The sequence below is a fragment of the Terrapene carolina genome, unplaced genomic scaffold (assembly GCF_002925995.2).
Source record: "Terrapene carolina triunguis isolate 2854851 unplaced genomic scaffold, T_m_triunguis-2.0 Scaffold35022, whole genome shotgun sequence".
Lineage (NCBI taxonomy): Eukaryota > Metazoa > Chordata > Testudines > Emydidae > Terrapene > Terrapene triunguis.
Genome location: NW_020699373.1, coordinates 1,897,125 through 1,915,543, shown reverse-complemented (window position 1 = coordinate 1,915,543; position 18,419 = coordinate 1,897,125). Strand labels below are relative to the sequence as shown.

The window sequence follows — 18,419 nt, the reverse complement described above, 5'->3', positions numbered from 1 at the left end:
CCATTCCCAAGTCAAGGGTCGTATATACTGACCCAATAGCATATCTTAAAAACTAGAGCCAATCAACAATTTTAGGCATCATTTTCGTTCTCAGTGACCCAGAATTAGTAAAGTTTGACTACATTTATTTCAGAAGCATTTTGGCTGTAGAGCAGTAAATTTGCATGGCATGAAGCCACACCATCTTAATTCCCAGAGCTGTTCATAGGATCTCTCTGTATGCAGATGGAGGTACTATTAGGTAGCATATGCATTTACAATAGATTTCAGACTGTTTGAGAAAGTATAGAATGATAAGTAAGGAGGGAATATTAATTTTCCTGTGAGCTTGAGGGAATAGAGTAGAGTGGATCTGTATTCTGTAGAGTGGGTCTTATTATTATTATTATTATTATTAGTATTCTTGTTAATGAGACAACTGTACTTTTTTTAATTGTCTGAAGGTGAAGGCTTGAAAATCAAATGGATACACAGAGATCAAATATCCTGTATGACCTCTTTCCAGTGATACTTGGCTGCCAGTGGGGGCTTATAAATAGCAAATATCCACCATTATGTATATATTGCAATGGTGGGCACGAACACACATCAGGCCACATGTGCATGTCGTTTAGCATAGTTGTATGTAGCTTTTTAAATTCAGTTATCTGCACTGTAATGCAGGTTATATTTAAAAGTTTTATATAATATATATGACACCAATATAATTTTTTTTCTCTTCCGCCACCTTCTACAACAGCTTTGATAAATGAGCTTAATTTCTCCTATTGTTACTACTAGGAGCTGGAGATGAGAAGTCAGAATGGTGGGGCGGTTGCTCCTTATATGTTAAGGATTTATAATGTCACTACTCACATGTTTCCAATCTTCAGTGGGTGGAAGCAACCTTTTTGCTGGCAGTTAAATTTTTCCTGTTGGGATTTTTGTGTTTGTCTGAATTTCTCTTGGATTCCACTATCTGAAAATCCACTTCTCCAAGAATCTCTCTTCCTCTTGCCTTTATCCATTACCTCCATAGCCTCCCTTTCATGAGCCACAGTCTCATGCTTCACCTTGTCATTGTTTTAATTTTGTTTTATGGAAGAATTGATCCTGAAAACTCTGGAAATTAAATGAAATGCACATATGAGTTAAGTAACTCATGCATAAGTGCTTCCAGGATCAGGCCAGTAGGTTGGAGACTTTTTGTATCTTATATCATTTGAGGCACTATGTAAATGTATGGTACTATATAACTGATTTTAATAAATATATCTAATTTTTTTTGTCTACACTTGTTGGTAGGAGGAAGTAAAAGAAGGAATTGAAGATACAAATTCACAGGTAACAAATTACCTTTTTTCTTTTTTTCCTACAGTGTTCTTTCTCTCGCCTGGCAATACAGAGATTTTTATTTTATGTCAAGCAATTGATTTTGCGCTCTCTTTCTCGCTCTCTCTTTCTTTGATTCTGAGGTAAAATACTGATTCTGAGGACAAATTCCAGTGCTGACTTTATAGTAAATTTCCCCCTCATTAAGTAAATTGGGCATTAATCCTCTGCTGCCTGTGTCCATCCGTTCACTGTATGCGTTTGGCCAGTAGAGTAGGAAGATACCACCAACTAAAAGTAAATTCTTCAAGGCAGCCATAGGAACTTCTGGAAGGCAGTGCTCATTTGGGGCTTAAATTTTGAGTCCTTGACTTTGAAACCTTACTATGCTTTTAATGTGTTGTGGGTTGGTTTTGGATGTAATTATATGTACATGCTATTTTGCTTGGATAGCAAAGATTGCAGAGAATGAAATCCTATCTGCAGTATACCCACCAAGACACCGTCTGGGGGAATAGAGGAAGAGGTGCTGTGCCTGCAAACAACTGTAACAATGGCTGTTGCTACTGCTCTAGCTATAATATGCATCAGCATATGCATAGAACCATGTGATCATGCAGAGTGGTACAAAGACATCAGCATAAGTTTAGGATAGGTACATTATCCATGGGTGATGAGTAGCCATCTCAAAATGCAATTAAGACCTCTTACACTGAATCATTTGTGGTTTTGTTTATGCCACATTCTAAAACAGGCTTTTTAATGGAGAAAGTTTTTAGGGGTTTTAAAGGTTAGGTTGGTAGTATCTTTTGTTGTCTTCTGCTTGTAAAGCCACACTGCCTTACTACCATGAATCCAACTGTATAGGTAGAGGAAGAAGATAGTATAAGAATAAAAAGGGAAATCACTTTTCCCCCCCTCCCTCATGGTACACACACATGCTAAATGAGGACAAAGTTTAAAAATAAATGAATTTGAAATATTTGTTGACGACAGATGTGTTCTAACTAGCTTAATGACCTGTAAACTGGAAATATCTAAAACATAAAATCACAATAGAAGCAGAGTATAAATTTGCAGAGAGTTCAGTTACTGAGAAATTTTTTATCTCATCAGTGAAGGACTAGTAAACACATTCTTAATATATCAAAATACTAGATTCTTTATATATAGTATAGTAAGACATGACCAAGTATATATTTCTAGTCTCAATCTGCTCCTTGAAATATTTCCAAACTCTCAAAATGTATAATTACTGCTTGATAAGTTATTATACTGATTGCAATTAACAGATTAACGTCTGCTCACTAGCTGAGACTTAAATATTGGTTTCCTTCCCCTACAGAAGATAAACTTAGAAATAACTTCTGAAGGGAGAGAAGCTGTTCTCAAGCCACAGCCACTGAATAAAGATGAAAAAGATAAATGCACGAACTAGCTAGCAAGGGAAATGAATGAACAAAACCCCCACAACTTTTGTATCATCTGAACTTTAGCAGCAATTTTCTCTTTACTACAGTAGTGGAAGAGGACATTAAAGAGATGCAGTCTTTAGCTCTAATGATAGAGGACTGTTAATAGCTTTTAACAATTGACAGATAATCAATAAAACATTGTTCTGGTGTCACTTGTTAACATCTGTATTTGTTTCCGGGATTTCTATTATCTTCTGCACTAAGATGATATCTGTGTGGGGAATTCATACTATGTAGGTAGTATTTATTTATTTTTTACATAGCACTCTCATAAGTATCAGTGGGCCTGATCCCAATTTCCATAGACTTCAACTGGAATTGGACCAAGTCCAAGGTGCTGCACAGTTTTATGGCGCTGTTGGTAATGACACCATACTTAAGGCTGACCTTGGACTCCCATATTAAGCCCTGATTTCCCCCCCACTTCTGACTTTTGTTTGCAGTAACTGATTTGTTTGCAAACTTAGAATGCTGAAAATAGGGGTGAGAAGAACTTTTTCCAAGGATTGAGGAAATGCAGGATTAAAGATGTTTATCTGCTGCTTAATCAAAAATAATACAAGTCTTAAATTTTATTCCCAGTGTCATGACTCTTTGACCCATGTGTTCTCAGTAGAGGCACCCGATCGCACAGCAGCTCTTCATGTGCAGAGCCCAAGGTGACTCTTCCATATTGGGTATTTCCTAGGAGAAAACTATTTAGGAATTTTCATTCTTACAGGCTGGCCCAAGATCCAACTGGGGAAGGGAATCTGCTGATCATGTTCCAGTCTGGCCCCTGAAGCTGCAAGCAAAGATAAGCACTGAGAATGGGTACAAATTGAGGAGTGATACCATGGTCAGCTCTGCTGGCTGACAAATAGGAAGCCAAATCTGAGCAGACACATGTTCTAAAGCAGACAGAGCACCATCTATCCAATTCCTGAACCTGGGATTAGCTGATGTTGAATGAGGGGAAAGAGTCCCTGTGTATGAACAGAAAGCTTTTACTCAAAGGTTGCCAAAGGGGACGGGATGACAAAGCAGCTATCGAACAGGCCAAATAACCCAGACACCCACCTCAGGCCCAGCTCAGGTCTGGTTCCAACTACTCAGGCTTATAGAAAGGGATTTGAAGGTAAATGTCTTTTGCATTACTCCAGTCTTCTCTGTGGAATGTGCTAGAATTGGCTTCCCTCAGCCCCTACTGCAAACTTCCTTACCAGGAGCATGCCGAAAGGCTACCCTGAACAACAGGGCCTCCTGCCTGATGTTGGTAGCTTTGAGTAAGGCAGCCATAATGCTTTACAGCAGAGTGAGTGTGAGTGGGTGGTTCCTGCTCCTCTGGAGGTTTCCAAGACCTAGCCAAACCTTCCATTATTCAGCACACTATGAAACTCCTTTACAGATCAGGGCATCTGGCAGCCTGTGCACTGAATGAAGATGACCAGTGGGTATGAGGTCTCTGTAGAGTGAGTGGAACCTTGCTCCCTAGTGCATTGGCCCACATGTTTCGATGAATGGGTCACAAGTCATGGAATTTAGCAACCTTCTTACAAGACAAAATGGATAAAAGCAGCCCGGTGGTACCATAAGGTCGCTGGGAGCATAGACTGATTCACCAATGCCAAACCTCTTGGGTTACTCCTATCCATAGATGCTGCAGCAGCATCATAGGCTCTCCCTCTGTAGTAGGGTCATATCAGCAAAATTTCAACTGAAAATGAGTGTGTGTCAGCAATACAGTTATCTGTCATGAGCATGTTCCTGCAGGTAATATTGCATGCCAGGCATTGAAGGACAAAGGCCCTTACTAACTTCTTAAGTCCTGGCTGTCAGAGTTCATGCCATACATCATTGCCAATTATCCTCCCAAAAATTGTCCAGAACATGGCAGGGGCGATATAACCCAGCCTTGTAGCTCTACTGGAGGGGGAGTTACATATTGCATAAGATCTTTCTTCTTCTAACGGTTTTCTTTTTACCTACCTTAAAACCCCAGTTAAAGGGGGGTTGGAAGAAAGGAAGAAGTAGGGGGTGGGGTGTGGATCTGGGGGGAAAAGGCCCTAAATGTAAAGCAGTCCATCTTAAAAAAAACTTTAAAGAAAAATCCTCTATTTTTCAGATAAATATCGAAAAATCAAACTGCATCTCAGGAATAAGGAAAATTACATTTAAATCCCTTAAATAAATAAGAGAAGAAACCACTTTGTCTCCTAGAAAAATGTAGGTAGCTGGACATCGATAAATATAGGGGGAGTTCTAGTCTCAATCCCCATCACGGTTCAGGGGAAAACTAATAAAATAGAAACAGCACCGTAGGTCAAGTAAGGCAGTCAGTTCCACCATTTGGGATTAAGGGTGGGGAAAATACCATAAATGCTATTTTTTAAACATAGTGGAAAAATATTCCTCCCTTAAGTGCCACTACACTCTTTCACTTCTGTTATCCTCTCCTCTATTCTTCCTTCCCTCTTATCCTCCCTCATGCCCTGTCAATCAAATTAAGACCTGCACATGGAAGGAAGGGGAGGTTATCCTAGCACAAAGCCCAGTGGCTTATGTGTGAGTGTATGTGGTAAGAATTGCACCAATGGAACATTCCCGACCTCCAGAGGCTCACCCATAACAGCTGTTGGATGTGGTCTTTCTGTTACTGTTGAGGAAATGCACCTTTTGGCTATTGTGGTTATGAAGTAATTATCTTGTTAAGAAGTCTGAGTTCTTCTTTAGTTATCCGTAAGGCTGCAAGTTTGTCACGGAGGTAACTGAAGTCACGGATTCCGTGATTTTCTGGGACTTCTGCGGTGGCCAGTGCAGCTGTCCTGGGGGACGCCTGAGCAGCTTTGGGTGCGTGTGGCAGGAAGCTCAGGGTTGGGGTGTGGAAGGGGGTGAGGGTTCCGGGTGGTGCTTACCTTGGGGGGCTCCCCAGAAGCAGCAACATGTCCCTCCCTCAGTTCCTAGCTCTGGGTGCTGCCTCTGTCTGCAGGCACTGCCCCCGCAACTCCCATTGGCCGCGGTTCCCCACCATGGGAGCTGCGGAGCTGATGCTTGGGGTGGGGTCAGCGCGCGGAGTTAGGAGCTGAGGGAGGCACATGTTGCCGCTTCTGGGGAGCCACGGAGAGCCAGATAGGGAACCTGCCAGTCCCGCCACCCTCCCCCGAGCACCTGTGGAGCCCCCCCCGACCACCCGTAGTGCCCCCAGGGTGCAGCCCAAGATTTAGTCAGGGCTATATAGTACAAGTCATGGACAGGTCACAGGCCGTGAAGTTTTGTTTACTGCCCATGACCTGTCCATGACTTTTACTAAAAATACCCGTGACTAAAATGTAGCCTTGTTTATCTGCAATCAGTGAAGCAGATGTATAACCTCTTGGCAAATGAGTAGAAGTAACGGTAGTTAGTTTTACTGGTTGGTCAGCATGCTTGAATCTTTGATGCTACCGTACATTTACTTTTCTAATGTAGCCTCTCTTGGAGGAAATGCCTAATAAGGATGAAAAAGTGTAAATATGATTTGCTAATGCTTGCTGAATCAGTAGTGGCTGAGAAGAATATGAAACACCACGCCAGGCACCTAGCCTGAAATAGCAGGTATGGATTAAGGACGGTGGCAGTGGGTACAGGAGGCCTCTTAATGTTGTTCATTGCTTGGTAGAAAGCCTGGCACTTGCCCACCATAACATGTGAACACCTGGCTTTAATACAGTGTCCCCCATTCAGTAACCTTCAAGTATGTCAGAAAAGGCAAGTATCACTATGCCCAGGTCTCATGGATCTCATTCCAGTTCCATATTCCCTGGGCCAGTGATTGTAGCAGGATCAGCTATGCATCCAGAAGTGGAGATGAAAGGAAAGGGGCACTCTTGGTGGAAATGACTCCAAGGATCCTTTATGCAAGGTATATCCGGTATATCTCAATTGATTACCATTAAGAAAACTATTGACTGTCCCAACTGTGTACTCCCTCTCCCCCCTGAATGCCCTAACCGTGTATACACATATGCACACCTCCCCTCCCCTCTCCCCATTAAAAAGCCACTATATGAAAAAATATCCAGTAATCAGAATAGTACAATTCACCGGTCTAAGCCAAGCATCTCGATCAGGCACCTTAACAACTGTTTCTCAGGAAAAGGGAAAGGAATCTGAATGAAACCAGTAAAAAAAGGTGAATGGTCAAACTACATCGACCACCCTACCCCATAGTCCTTGCAGGCTTAAACAGAGAAACAGTTTAAAAAAAGGAGTCAGGTGTGTGCATGTGTGGGAGAACTAAAGATCGACTGTAAGGGGAAAGTAAAGGCACAAAAGCAGATTAAGTGCAGGGACACTAATAGGGGAGGGAGAGTGACATAAAAGAATCTTTCACAGACAGATGTGAAGAGCAGCAGTTCACACAAAACTAAACCAACGAAGACCGGATACTGTGGCCAAGCTAGTGGTATGTGCATGTGTGTACACACACACTCTCTCTCTCTCTCGTAACTACATCATGATTATTAAATTCATTCCCCAGATGGAGGAAGTGAGGCCTGGGTTAAGAGACTTGCCTAAGGGCACAGAGGAGGTTGCTGGAGCAGATGAGATAAAAATTCAGAAGTTCCTACTCTGTCCTCCACCACTATCTGCTGTGCCACAGTCCTTCCCAAGCAGGGGCCATAAAGAGAGTTTTGTGGGGTGGGGAGGAGATAAGAGCCACAGCTGATGATGGAGAAGGCGAGGAAGGAAAAGTGAAGATGTCCCCAAGGTTTGCAATAAGTAGCAGGCATGAAGCCACTGTAGCAGTGGCAGCAAGACTGGAAAGAGTGTGGAGGATTATCCAAGGTGTGTCTGTAGAGTATTAGGAGTATCTTGCTGTGGTGGAGGTGGAGGGCAGAGTAGGGAAGGACCTTCATGTGCTTTTCTTGTCAATACCAACTGCTCTGTGCTCTGTGCCCCCAGCTAGCCAGCCAACCTACGAGCTTGTTGAAGGCTCCAAGACTACCCAATAAGAGCCCTCCTCTTAGAGGTACTGCCCCATTCTCTTAAAGTTGCAACATGGCAACCGCACGGTTCGTGGCCTGCCTTTGGGTCCTTGCCCACCATCCCATAATGGTGGGAAGGCCAACATGCTTTAATGCCAGTTAATTTCAATATTCATTATTTGTTTTTTTTATGACAGATTCCAGTATATTAGAACAGATATTTACTGCTCATGGAAACCACACATTTAGCACAGCATATTTAAAAATGCTAACAAATTGAGCTAAGATGTTTTAATATGTAAACTGGTTTAACTTTCTCTTTCATAGCTGTGCTCACATATATTGTTACACTTTTGAGCTAGAATTAGGATTATATGGCTGGTATTTAATGATGATGCTTTAAAATAGTATTTTACAAAGCAAAAAGGTGACTATTTTGAATTATAACACTATGTAATTTCACCCCCCGGCTATGCTTTTGCATAGGGCAAAAGAGAAACGATGACCTACAGTGAGCTGACATTGCTTATAACAGTTTGATTCCTTTTTGTGCTATATAATGCAAATTCTCTAAAAAGTCAATCAAAGGTTGAATTATTGTATTGCGTTCTGCCATGAGGTATGCAACATGCCTCAGTTGCAAACCCAGAAAGTATGCCTTTGATCCCACAAGTGCTCTGTATGGGTGATGGGGTCTGTACTAGCAGATCTAATTGCAGGACTGGTGTTAGTTTCTATAGCGGAAGCATAAGTATGTGAAAACCACATAAGTGGCTACTCATTTCATGAGTATTATATCTTTGTATGAGAGACAAGAATATATTTTTGTTGCTTTTAATTAAATGAAATAAATTAATTACTCTTTTTAGTGATAAAACATGGTGGGGGGGAGAGGACTTGTCCTGTTTCTCTATGCCTTTGGTATAGATATATATACTTTAAAACCTATTAAAAGAAACAGTGAGGGGAAGGAAAGTCTTCTGGTTAAGGAGTCAGGAAATCTGGGTTCAGTTCTTGGCTGTGTAATAAATTTCTGGTGTGACCAGAACACCTAGGACATGTCACTTAATCTCTCTGTGTCTCAATTCCCCAGGTGTAAAATGGGAATAATGAGACTTCACTGCCAAACAGGAGTATTGTGAGGTGCTTGGGGTCTATGGTGATGAGGCTGCCATATATTGTAAATACCTACAACAGAGAAAATTACAGTGTACTGGAGATGAACCAGCCCAAGCAGATGCTGCTATAATATTGAAGGATAAGTTTAGAGAGTATATCGTTATAAAGACAAACAATGAGGGGCTAGATTGTGCAACTGTTACTCATGATTGGGTTCACCAGGGTGGATAATGGCTGAACAACCTAGTCGTACTTTTATATTGTGTTTTCTTATAACCAGCCTGGGAGATAATATTTCAAAAGCGTTCATTCCAGGTAGAAGCAGATATATTGATATATTTTTGGAGGCTATTTTCATTGAAGGATTTTTCATTTCAATATACATTATACTTATTAATAACTTGTTTAATTTTTAGCAGGACTGATATTGAGCCAAAATGGCAGCTGTCGTCTCGGACAGTCCTCCCAACCCAAGCTGCAAAATTATGACTTTTAGGCCTTCAATGGATGAATTCAGGGAGTTCAACAAATACTTAGCGTACATGGAATCAAAAGGTGCTCATCGTGCTGGACTTGCAAAGGTAAACATCTTTTACATAAAAAAACTCAACTATTTTCAGAAACATTTGCCTTTTGCAAAACTGATGTGTTAAATTTTAATAATTTTTCAAATGGTTTTCCTGTGATAGCTGTTGATATGTCACTCTTTAACGAGAGCTAAATGGAATAGCTCATGTTGCAGATAAACAAAGAAAAAAGAAAATATATGTTGTCCGCCACATACTCTCAAATTATTGGGTTTTGCTATTATCATCACATGGAATGTGAAAAGAAAATCTGTTAGTGCTTAGCAGTGCAGTCCAAAATATAAATCAGGGGATCCAGTATTCCAAATATAGGAATCCACCCTGCAAACACTTAAAGGTGTGTATAACTTTACTGACTTGAATCATTTCACTGAAGTCAGTGGGTCTACTTATGAATAAAATGAAGCACATTCTTGAGTGTTTACAGCATCTGGGCCATCATAGGATTTCAAATTGTTGATTTTTTTTTTAAATTGTAATCATCCTACCTTCTGATTGACAAAAGTAAGACATGGAAACCATGCAAAAGCTACTGTAGCATTACATCTTGGCTGAGCAATGGTTGATTCGGGGCCTTGTAGCTAGTCAGTTTCCATTAATGGAGAGAAATTGTCACAACTTCAGTTTGTTGTAACTTATTTATTTACATGATGAATATGTTCTTATCTCTGCTATATACGTTAGTCTTGTTACTCTTATGTAGTCCTGCAGTGTGAGGCTCATAGGGGAGGAAACACAACCATGCACATGCAGATCTGGGAATCTCAGCTCAGTCATTCAGAGTAGTCACTAGGAACAGCTACCTTAATCACTGGGTCTCCAACCCTGTGTTGCAAACCCAGAACATTCAAGAATCATCAGAATGGCTTAAAATGAGCTTTATAAAGAAGAAATAACAAACTTTGGGTTCTTATTTGCTTTCTGTGTTTTTGAGCATTGAGGATGCACTTCAGTCACATCTCCAAACTTTTCTCTGCAAGCATGAAGGCTAGAAACTTTTTTTTTTTTCTTTTTTAAACGAAAATTCAAATTACTAGATTGGGCAACTCATTCATAAGACATAGAGAAGTATGTGACATAAAAGTACACACTGATGTTGTATTGTCCCCATCACCTTCTGTGCTCATTCTGTTTTGAAACCAATGAGGACTTACTCTTTGAGGGTTTGCTGCATGGTACTAATCACTGCAATGGGACAGGTGCTTTGGTGGACCAAAGCCAGAGCACTCAACACCTTGCAGAATCAAGTCCTAAGATGGCTGGGGAACAGGAAGCTTATATGTTTTGGTCCCCTTCTGATTAACAATAATTGAGCTAGCAGAGAGTGAAGGGATAGTGCAACTCGTTTTGGATTGTTCAGTATATTGACTTGCTTCCTTGATCCCCAACACCTCAGCATCTTGGGTTTGCTGATGGTAGATTGTCCAGGGGTATGTTAAACTCTTCTTGGCGCCATGAGGCCACCTACTTTTTCCCACCCTCAAAGGATCCACATTGTAGTGATCTTTCTTCCAATCACCATGGGCTGCATGCAGAGTTTTCTGAGGCCTTTCATTGCCTCTCTCACAGTGAAGGCAAGGCCTGGTTACTAGAGAGTGAAGGAAGGTGCCCTCTTTCCTCAATGTGCTTTGTACTGCCTTGTCAATGCTTTCAGTCCCCATCAGGGAGCAAGAAGGTACTGGGGTTTAGTGGTGATTGCACTCCTCGTTCAGTTTTTAGGCAGGCTGATTGGGGTGGTTTTTCTACTCTCAGTGAAGAATTTCTAAAGAGTGAAAAAATATTTTAAAAACAGAAGGTCAAACTCTCTTTGCCTTTCAACTGTAAATAAAACTGAGCTGTTTACAGTATCAGTTTCTATGTTAAAATCCTTAGTTAATATTCTTAAAGACATTAAATGAAAGTGTAAGTCACTTGCTAAAACCTATCAGGAGATAAGGACTTTTTCTGTTTTGATTATGCTCTAAACATAATCCTTGCTTCCCTGGGCAAATATTTTTCTCATTGAAATGTTTTAATCGATGTTACATTTAGATTAATGTTATGTCTGATAGCAGGGTTGTGTATTTAGTGACAGTCATTAGAGTAACCTCTGTAGTGGCTCTCAGGAGGGAAGCTGTCACACCGGGAGACTGCAGACACTGAGGTTGTGGTGCGGCTGGAGGTGTGTAACAGGAGAAAGCTAATGAGATCTGGAACGGGTGAGCTAATGTAACAAACAAAGAAAATTAACAGATTAAAGACACCTGAGACCAGAGTGCTTTGTTTGTGGACTGGGGATCAGGGAGAATGTCAGTAATTTATGACTTTCAATTCCAGGATCTGTTACAAAGATAGCAGCAGCTGACAGCATGCTGAGTACAGACAACTTTTCTCATGTCAGCTATAAGAAAAGAGTCATTCTGTGTTTCTGAAAATATTAAAACTTTTCTTTCAAGACACACAAACTCAGTATTAACTGTTTTTAATTTTGCACTGAAATTCCCAAAGGCAGCAGACTTGGCTGGTCTCTCGTTTTCATTTCTTTGACCGCTTCAGGGACACTGAGATCCTTTATTAATTTTAATATGGTAGTGGCCCCCTGAGTTCAGGTGTTCTGCATTTAAGAAAATATCCTACCATAATAATGGAGAGATTGTGAGCTTTGATCAGTCCAGCACATTATGTGATAAGAAATATGGCCCCAGGCATCAATTCTGTGTTTGTTTCTTGCCTGGATTCTTTCCCGGCCTCATTTACTCCCATCCAGACTTTGGATCTCACTCTGGAACCACAGTAGGAAATGCTGTTGACCCATCTTACATATGACACAGTAAAATGTCTTTCCCTGCTTATCCAGCTCTTTTTTGAGGGGTGCAGAGAGTTCTGTGCTTTTCAACATTAAAATACCCTGTTGAAAAATAGAGGGAGCTCTGAGAAGCAGGACTGACATAATTGAAATGAGCGGAGAGGGTGGAAGAACAGAGATTAAGAACAAGCTGTGTCATTTTGTGTTCTTTCAAATGATTGTGCACATAATATATATTCTACTTCAGGTGTGTATGAACCCAGAATATGCGAGTCAGACCTTCAGCTAGCAGTACCCATTGGGGTGGCGCATGTGCTCTGCACATCCTTGTGCCTTGAATTGAGGGCAAAAAGGGAAGGGCCACACTGATCCATTTCTCACTGCCTGTGGTTACAAGTCTGAGCTCTCTGCCTCAAGCTCATGGTCCTTTCATCATACCCAAAGGGGGTTTGAGGCCTATCTTGGGCTTAAGAAAGTTAAGCACTTTTATCAGGAAGATAAAATTCAGGATGGTGTCCCTTGCTTCTGGTTTGGGGCCAGTTCAACCAACAGGTGATGGACCACATCCACCAGATTCAATCCCTATTTGCTCAGCTGGGTCTAAAAATAAAACCGAGCAGTTGATTTTTGTCACCAATTAAAAGAATCGAGTTCATTGGGGCCATTCTTGATTCTATGACTGCAATGACCTGCCTGCTTCAAGAAAAGTTTGGGTCCATTTTGAATCTCTGCACAAGTCTAAAAACCAACCTCTGCACAAGTCTAAAAACCAACCTCCGAACAGCAATGAGGGCTAATTTGAGGCTGTTGGGACACATGACATCCAGCACATATGTGACTCAGCCTGCCAGACTTCATCTTAGATGCATACAAAGCTGGTTGAAGTTTGTCTGTCTGTATCCTCTAGTTTTTACATTAGCCGAAAGTGCATCTGTGCATACAAAAATGATGAATAAGGTGGAGGGGCAGGGGTTGGTCACTGGGTTGTCATCACTATGTTGTTTCTCTTATTTGCCATGATGTAATGAAGTGTAGTTGCAGAGTGACATTGAACATGGGTAGGGAGTCCCCATTGCTAGCTACTTTAAATGCCAGTTTGTGGTTCAGAGCTACAGTGGTTTGCAGGGCTTGGGAGAGAAGCAGACAGGCTTTCGGACACACACCCCTCTACACAGTATAACCTGTTAAAACTTTTACATTGTCAAGCAAGATTCTTTTGAAATTTACTTAAATACAAATCAAAACCAATTTCCTTCCATAGAAGGCCATTTATTCCTTCCCTCAGCAAGGAATGTCTCCATGTCAAAGTGCCATTTTCAAACTTCAGCCACTTATAGCCCTGTTCCAAAAAGTCAGATTTTTTTTTTTTTAATTATGGGGGAAAGTGCATTTTTTCCCTCACTCTCCTTTCACATAGAAATGTTTGAACTGTTTTGAGATAAAGGACAGTCTAGTGATTGGGGCCCTAGCTTAGACTTTGAGAGACCTGGTTAAATTCCCCAGCTCCTCTACAGACTTCCTGTGTGATCTTGGGCAAGATCCTGTATGCCCCACTTCCCTATCTGAAAAAATGGGGATAATAATATTTCCCTACCTCACAGAGGTATTGTGAGGATAAGTACATTAAAAAGACTGTGAAGCATTTGGAGCTCTACTGATGAAGAGTGCAATATAAGTGCTAGGTGTTATTATTTTGCTCAATAATGGGACAGATACTAAGCATAGAGAATTTCAGACCCAAAAGCGTGGTTTAACAACATTATGGATATGAGCAAACAATGGATTAGAATGGAAACTGTCCTGCAATCTTCTTATAAATATTATCAGGAACCTGCTAACAGTATTTGGGAGGGGGGCATCTCCTCTTGCTTCTGTTGAAGTCATTGGAAAAAACTCCTGTTGCCTCCAGTGGGAGTAGGATTTTCTCTGATGGTCACACTAGTCAGGGATTGGGATATTTGTACTCTGTAAATGAGTTCATTTGAATTTTAATGTTCCAGGGGTGTGTTTATACCTCAATTGTTTGTTGGCAAGACAGCGCTGGTGCAGTTTACTTACAGAAAAAACAATACTCATAGAATGAAGTGGAAGTACATTATGTTCCGTGGCTTTTCCACTCTTACATGTCACTCCTCCCGTGTGCACACACACATGCATGCACTTTCTTGCATTCTCTCTCCCATTTAAAATAAGTTGTAAGGATACATTTTCCAGCTCAACTTTGTTCATCTGATAGTCTCCAGAGTTTTTTGCACACACCTCAAATCTCTTTGTATGTCATTCCAGAGCCGCCGCCAGCAGCAGCGCAGAAGTAAGGATGGCATGGCATTGGGCCCTCAGTCAGTGGCTGCCACTTGCCAACCGCCCAGCTCTGAAGGCAGCAGCACAGAAGTAAGGGTGGCATGGTATGGTATTGGCACGCCTTACTTCTGCGCTGTTGCTGGCGGGGCGCTGCCTTCAGAGCTGGGCGCCCGGACAATAGCTGCCACTCTCCAGCCACCCAGCTCTGAAAGCAGCGCAGAAGTAAGGGCGGCAATACCGCTACCCCCCTAAAATAACCTTGCGAACCTCCTGCAACTTCCTTTTGAGTCAGGACTCCCAATTTGAGAAACGCTGGCCTACCCCGTGAAATCTGTATAGTATAGGTAAAAGCACACAAAAGGCCAGATTTCACTGTCCATGTTGTGTTTTTCATGGCCATGACTTTGGTAGAGCCCTACAAATAACCAGTATTCAGGGTTGGCCCCTTTCAGCTTAACATGCAGGATGCAGGCCACTTCCAAATATTCTTACCCTTCCCCACAAGAAGAAATAAAGCTACACTTGAAGGATATTTGAGAGTATGAAGACTTAAGGTCTCCTCCAGTTCTTCCTGTAGGCTAATAGGGTCCATCAGTCACCTCCCAGATCTCTCTAATTCCTGGGAGCTGGCCCTTTTGAGACTCCAGCCATAAATTGTGACAAAATTACAAACACTGTAATATTCGCTTATAGAAATTGAAGGATTTATTGGAACATTGCAAGTAAGAACATCAGCACCATCTATTGGTGAAGATGCTATCTGCACTGATCATTACAACTTTCCCTCTTTTGATTTAATAAGAGTTTGAAAACAGTAACTAAAGTTTTATTATCATTGTAATTCCGAGGAATCCAGATAGTCTGCCATCTTCACAGGTTTCCCTGTTAGTCTGCCTCCTCAAGTCCTGTATTCAGTCATGGAGATGTCACTTGTAAATGAATCCAGAGATTATTGGCATGTATAGGGTTCATATTCTCCAGGTTAGGCATATCTGGTGGGCGTAGACAGTCTTTTGAAGACTGCAGTGTGGTGAAGTCTTGAGGACATACTCCTCCACAACCAGTTTCGTATTACAAGTTACAGGAATCTGCTGGTGAATTTCCAAATCCTCCTCTGAGGTTGTTGAATAACCTCAGTGTTTGCCCTCCCCTTTCTTTCAATAAATCTGGGCATCAATTCTCCATGTACTACAAAGGGGCAAGCTCTCACTTTTCATATCAGCAAGGATAAACTGTTTATTTTCTTAAGTATTGTGTAAGGTCCCCCTGAAAAGGAGGACATTTGAGGTTTTATTTATTTATTTATTTTTTTCCTGGCTGATTTTTCCTTGTGCATAGCCACATGTTTTTTCCTTCCTAGATGGGCACATGGTCACTTTTTCCTGGCACCTTGTGCTTGTCATGGTTCCTTCTGGCTCATTTGTTCCTCCACCTTCTGAAATGCTGTGCTCAGGTCACTGGTATAAGACTCTGCCTGTGTAGGTGCAGGAGGCCTTGCCATTTCTTGCTGAACATCAAGTCATATGCAAGCATGGGTTTGCAAGTCCAAAAATAATCAGAGAGAGAGAGTGGTGAATAGTTGAGTGTCAGCTGGTGTTATATGCAAAGACAAGAAGTGTCCTCATATCTCAGTCTCATTGGTCTTCACTAAGGGTATGAGCATGGAACCAGTGGTGCTGTTTACTCTCTCCATTCTTCCATTACCTGCAGGGTGGGCAACCCCAGACCTCACTTTAGGTATGTTATCTGGAGTTATCAGCAAACCTCATGTAATAACAGTGATTGAAATTCCTTCCCTGATCATTGAAAGGCAGCTGAGGCAGAGGGGGAGAGAAGGGGCAGGGGCAGGGGCAATCTCCAACATTACGTGTTTCATCAATGCAGCTGTAACTGTCTCAGGCCTTTTATCCTTCAGTGCCTCTGCCACAACATACGTTTACATGGTGTCATACACTATCAGCAAATATCGATTTCAACTGGTGTTTCTGGTTGTGGCCCTTCCAAGACAACCATGAACCCCCAGGGCTTACTAGATAGGGGCATATCCCCTAAAAGGAGTTCTGCCGCTCCTTGCTGGTGCTTTCTTTTGACAGGTAAGATGGGAAAGTACCAAATCCTTAACATCTGCAGCCAAAAAAAAATCTGTCGAATATCTGGTTCAGAGTCTTTTCTTACCCCAGGCAGCCTGCTGCTTTGATGTCATGAAGACACTCCAGCACTGCTCTCTGCAAGCTTGCTGACAAGACAACCCTGATAGACCTGGGAAGTCATACACCAGCAAATGGGTAGCTGGATCAATGTTAATTGTTCCTGAACTGCTTTGAACCTCTCCAGTCTGCATCTCATTTGGTAGATCTTTTAGCACACCAAAATAACTCAGGGTCCTTAGACTGTTCTTGCCAGATGTCGTCACATGATCAGTCGGAGTCTATTTTCACTGTCCTCATCCAGCTGAGAGCATTCACAACCATATATTACTTTCCATGTTTACGGTGAACTATGAATTCTGAACCTAGTAAATATGGATGATAGGCCCCAAGGGCCTCCACAATTGCCAGAAATTCCAGTACTGTTGCTGAATTTTTGTTTTCCTCCTTCATTTAATTTTTGACTTCCAAAGGCCACCAGCCTCTGCCAACTGAGCTACTCAATTCGTTCAAATGCAAATCTGGCCATAAGTCATCACAGGTTATCACAAATGGACAGGATGAGTCTGGAAATTCAAACACCGCATGGTTTAGCAGTCTTTCCTTCAGTGACTCAAAGGCTGCTATCTTGAATTCTTTAGTTATGTCTCTTGTATTCAATAAATATTCTTAAGTCTCTGCTGGGCCTTTTCACGATTATAATTGGGGATGCCCAAGGTGATATAGATGGTCTAAGCAGGACATCCTCTAGCATGCAATTTAGCATCCTTTAGGATTTGCCTCACAGGAACAGTCCCTTGCTTAAGGGATGTTGCATCTGATCATATCTCCCAAGCTTCCCATTATTCTTGGAGAACACACTAGCATACTGTAAGAATAGCTGTTTTAATTGCTTTCTTCCATTGTCTTCTATGGATGCTTCTGTCAGCAACTTCTGGTTTCATTGGTGTGGCTTCCCTCTGCTTGGGCAATTCTGTCTCCCATGGGCTTTGCCTCCTCATTACCTGCAAATGTCATATGACCTGGGAACTACTTGGGAGACTGTTGCTCTTATTTGACCCATGGGATCTCTGCAAATATCTTGCACTGGGACTCCTCTAAGTTTTTAGCCACTTCACTAGCAATCATTTCTTGAAGCGTAGCATTTGGTATAAAGGAATCACCCTAGGTCTGGGAATTAATAGCTGATACCTTTTAAGGAGATCCCAGCTTCTGCTTCCACATTTGTAACTCTGCACATAATCTCGTCCATACATTTATCCAGTATGTTATCTTCCTTCACCAGCAGGTTATGAAGTTCCTCTGTTAAACCATTTATAAACTGACTTTTCACACAGGATTCGCTCATGTCCTGTCACTGGACATAGGTCCCTCTCTGCTTTGCCAGTTCCAGATCAGTGCAGATGGTTCTGCTTTACTCAAGCTATCTCACAGATTGTGAGGGGCAGGGAAAGCCCTATTAAACAGGCTCCTCAATGCAAATAAAGTATGCAGGGGTTCCCCTTTCTCTTACTCCAATCTTGTCATTCCCTCCAGTATTTCAAAAACAGATCTCTCCTAGAGGTCATATAAGTGTTTGTGTAATTGTCTGGAAGATCCATGATTCATACTGGGAAGCTTCTGGTGTAAAGCTTTGGCATCATCATTCAAAAACACTGCTATGTTCTGTGGTGCTTTCTCATCAGTCCACTCATTCACAGAGAGCAGCAGCTCAGAGTGTATCAAGTACTCACAGATTCCAGTTTCAT

At 41.7% G+C, this 18,419-nt stretch overlaps 1 protein-coding gene across 1 annotated transcript in view; it reads left to right on the top strand.

The window, feature by feature from the left end:
• The window catches only part of LOC112116425 (lysine-specific demethylase 4C), a 438,460-nt gene that overhangs the window by 30,608 nt on the left and 389,433 nt on the right, over positions 1-18,419 (top strand). The window contains exons 2-3 of the mRNA XM_026646385.1: positions 1,285-1,323; positions 9,268-9,432. Of these exons, the coding sequence (XP_026502170.1) occupies positions 9,289-9,432 (144 nt within the window). The 5' untranslated portion in view covers positions 1,285-1,323; positions 9,268-9,288. The remainder of the gene's footprint in view (positions 1-1,284; positions 1,324-9,267; positions 9,433-18,419) is intronic.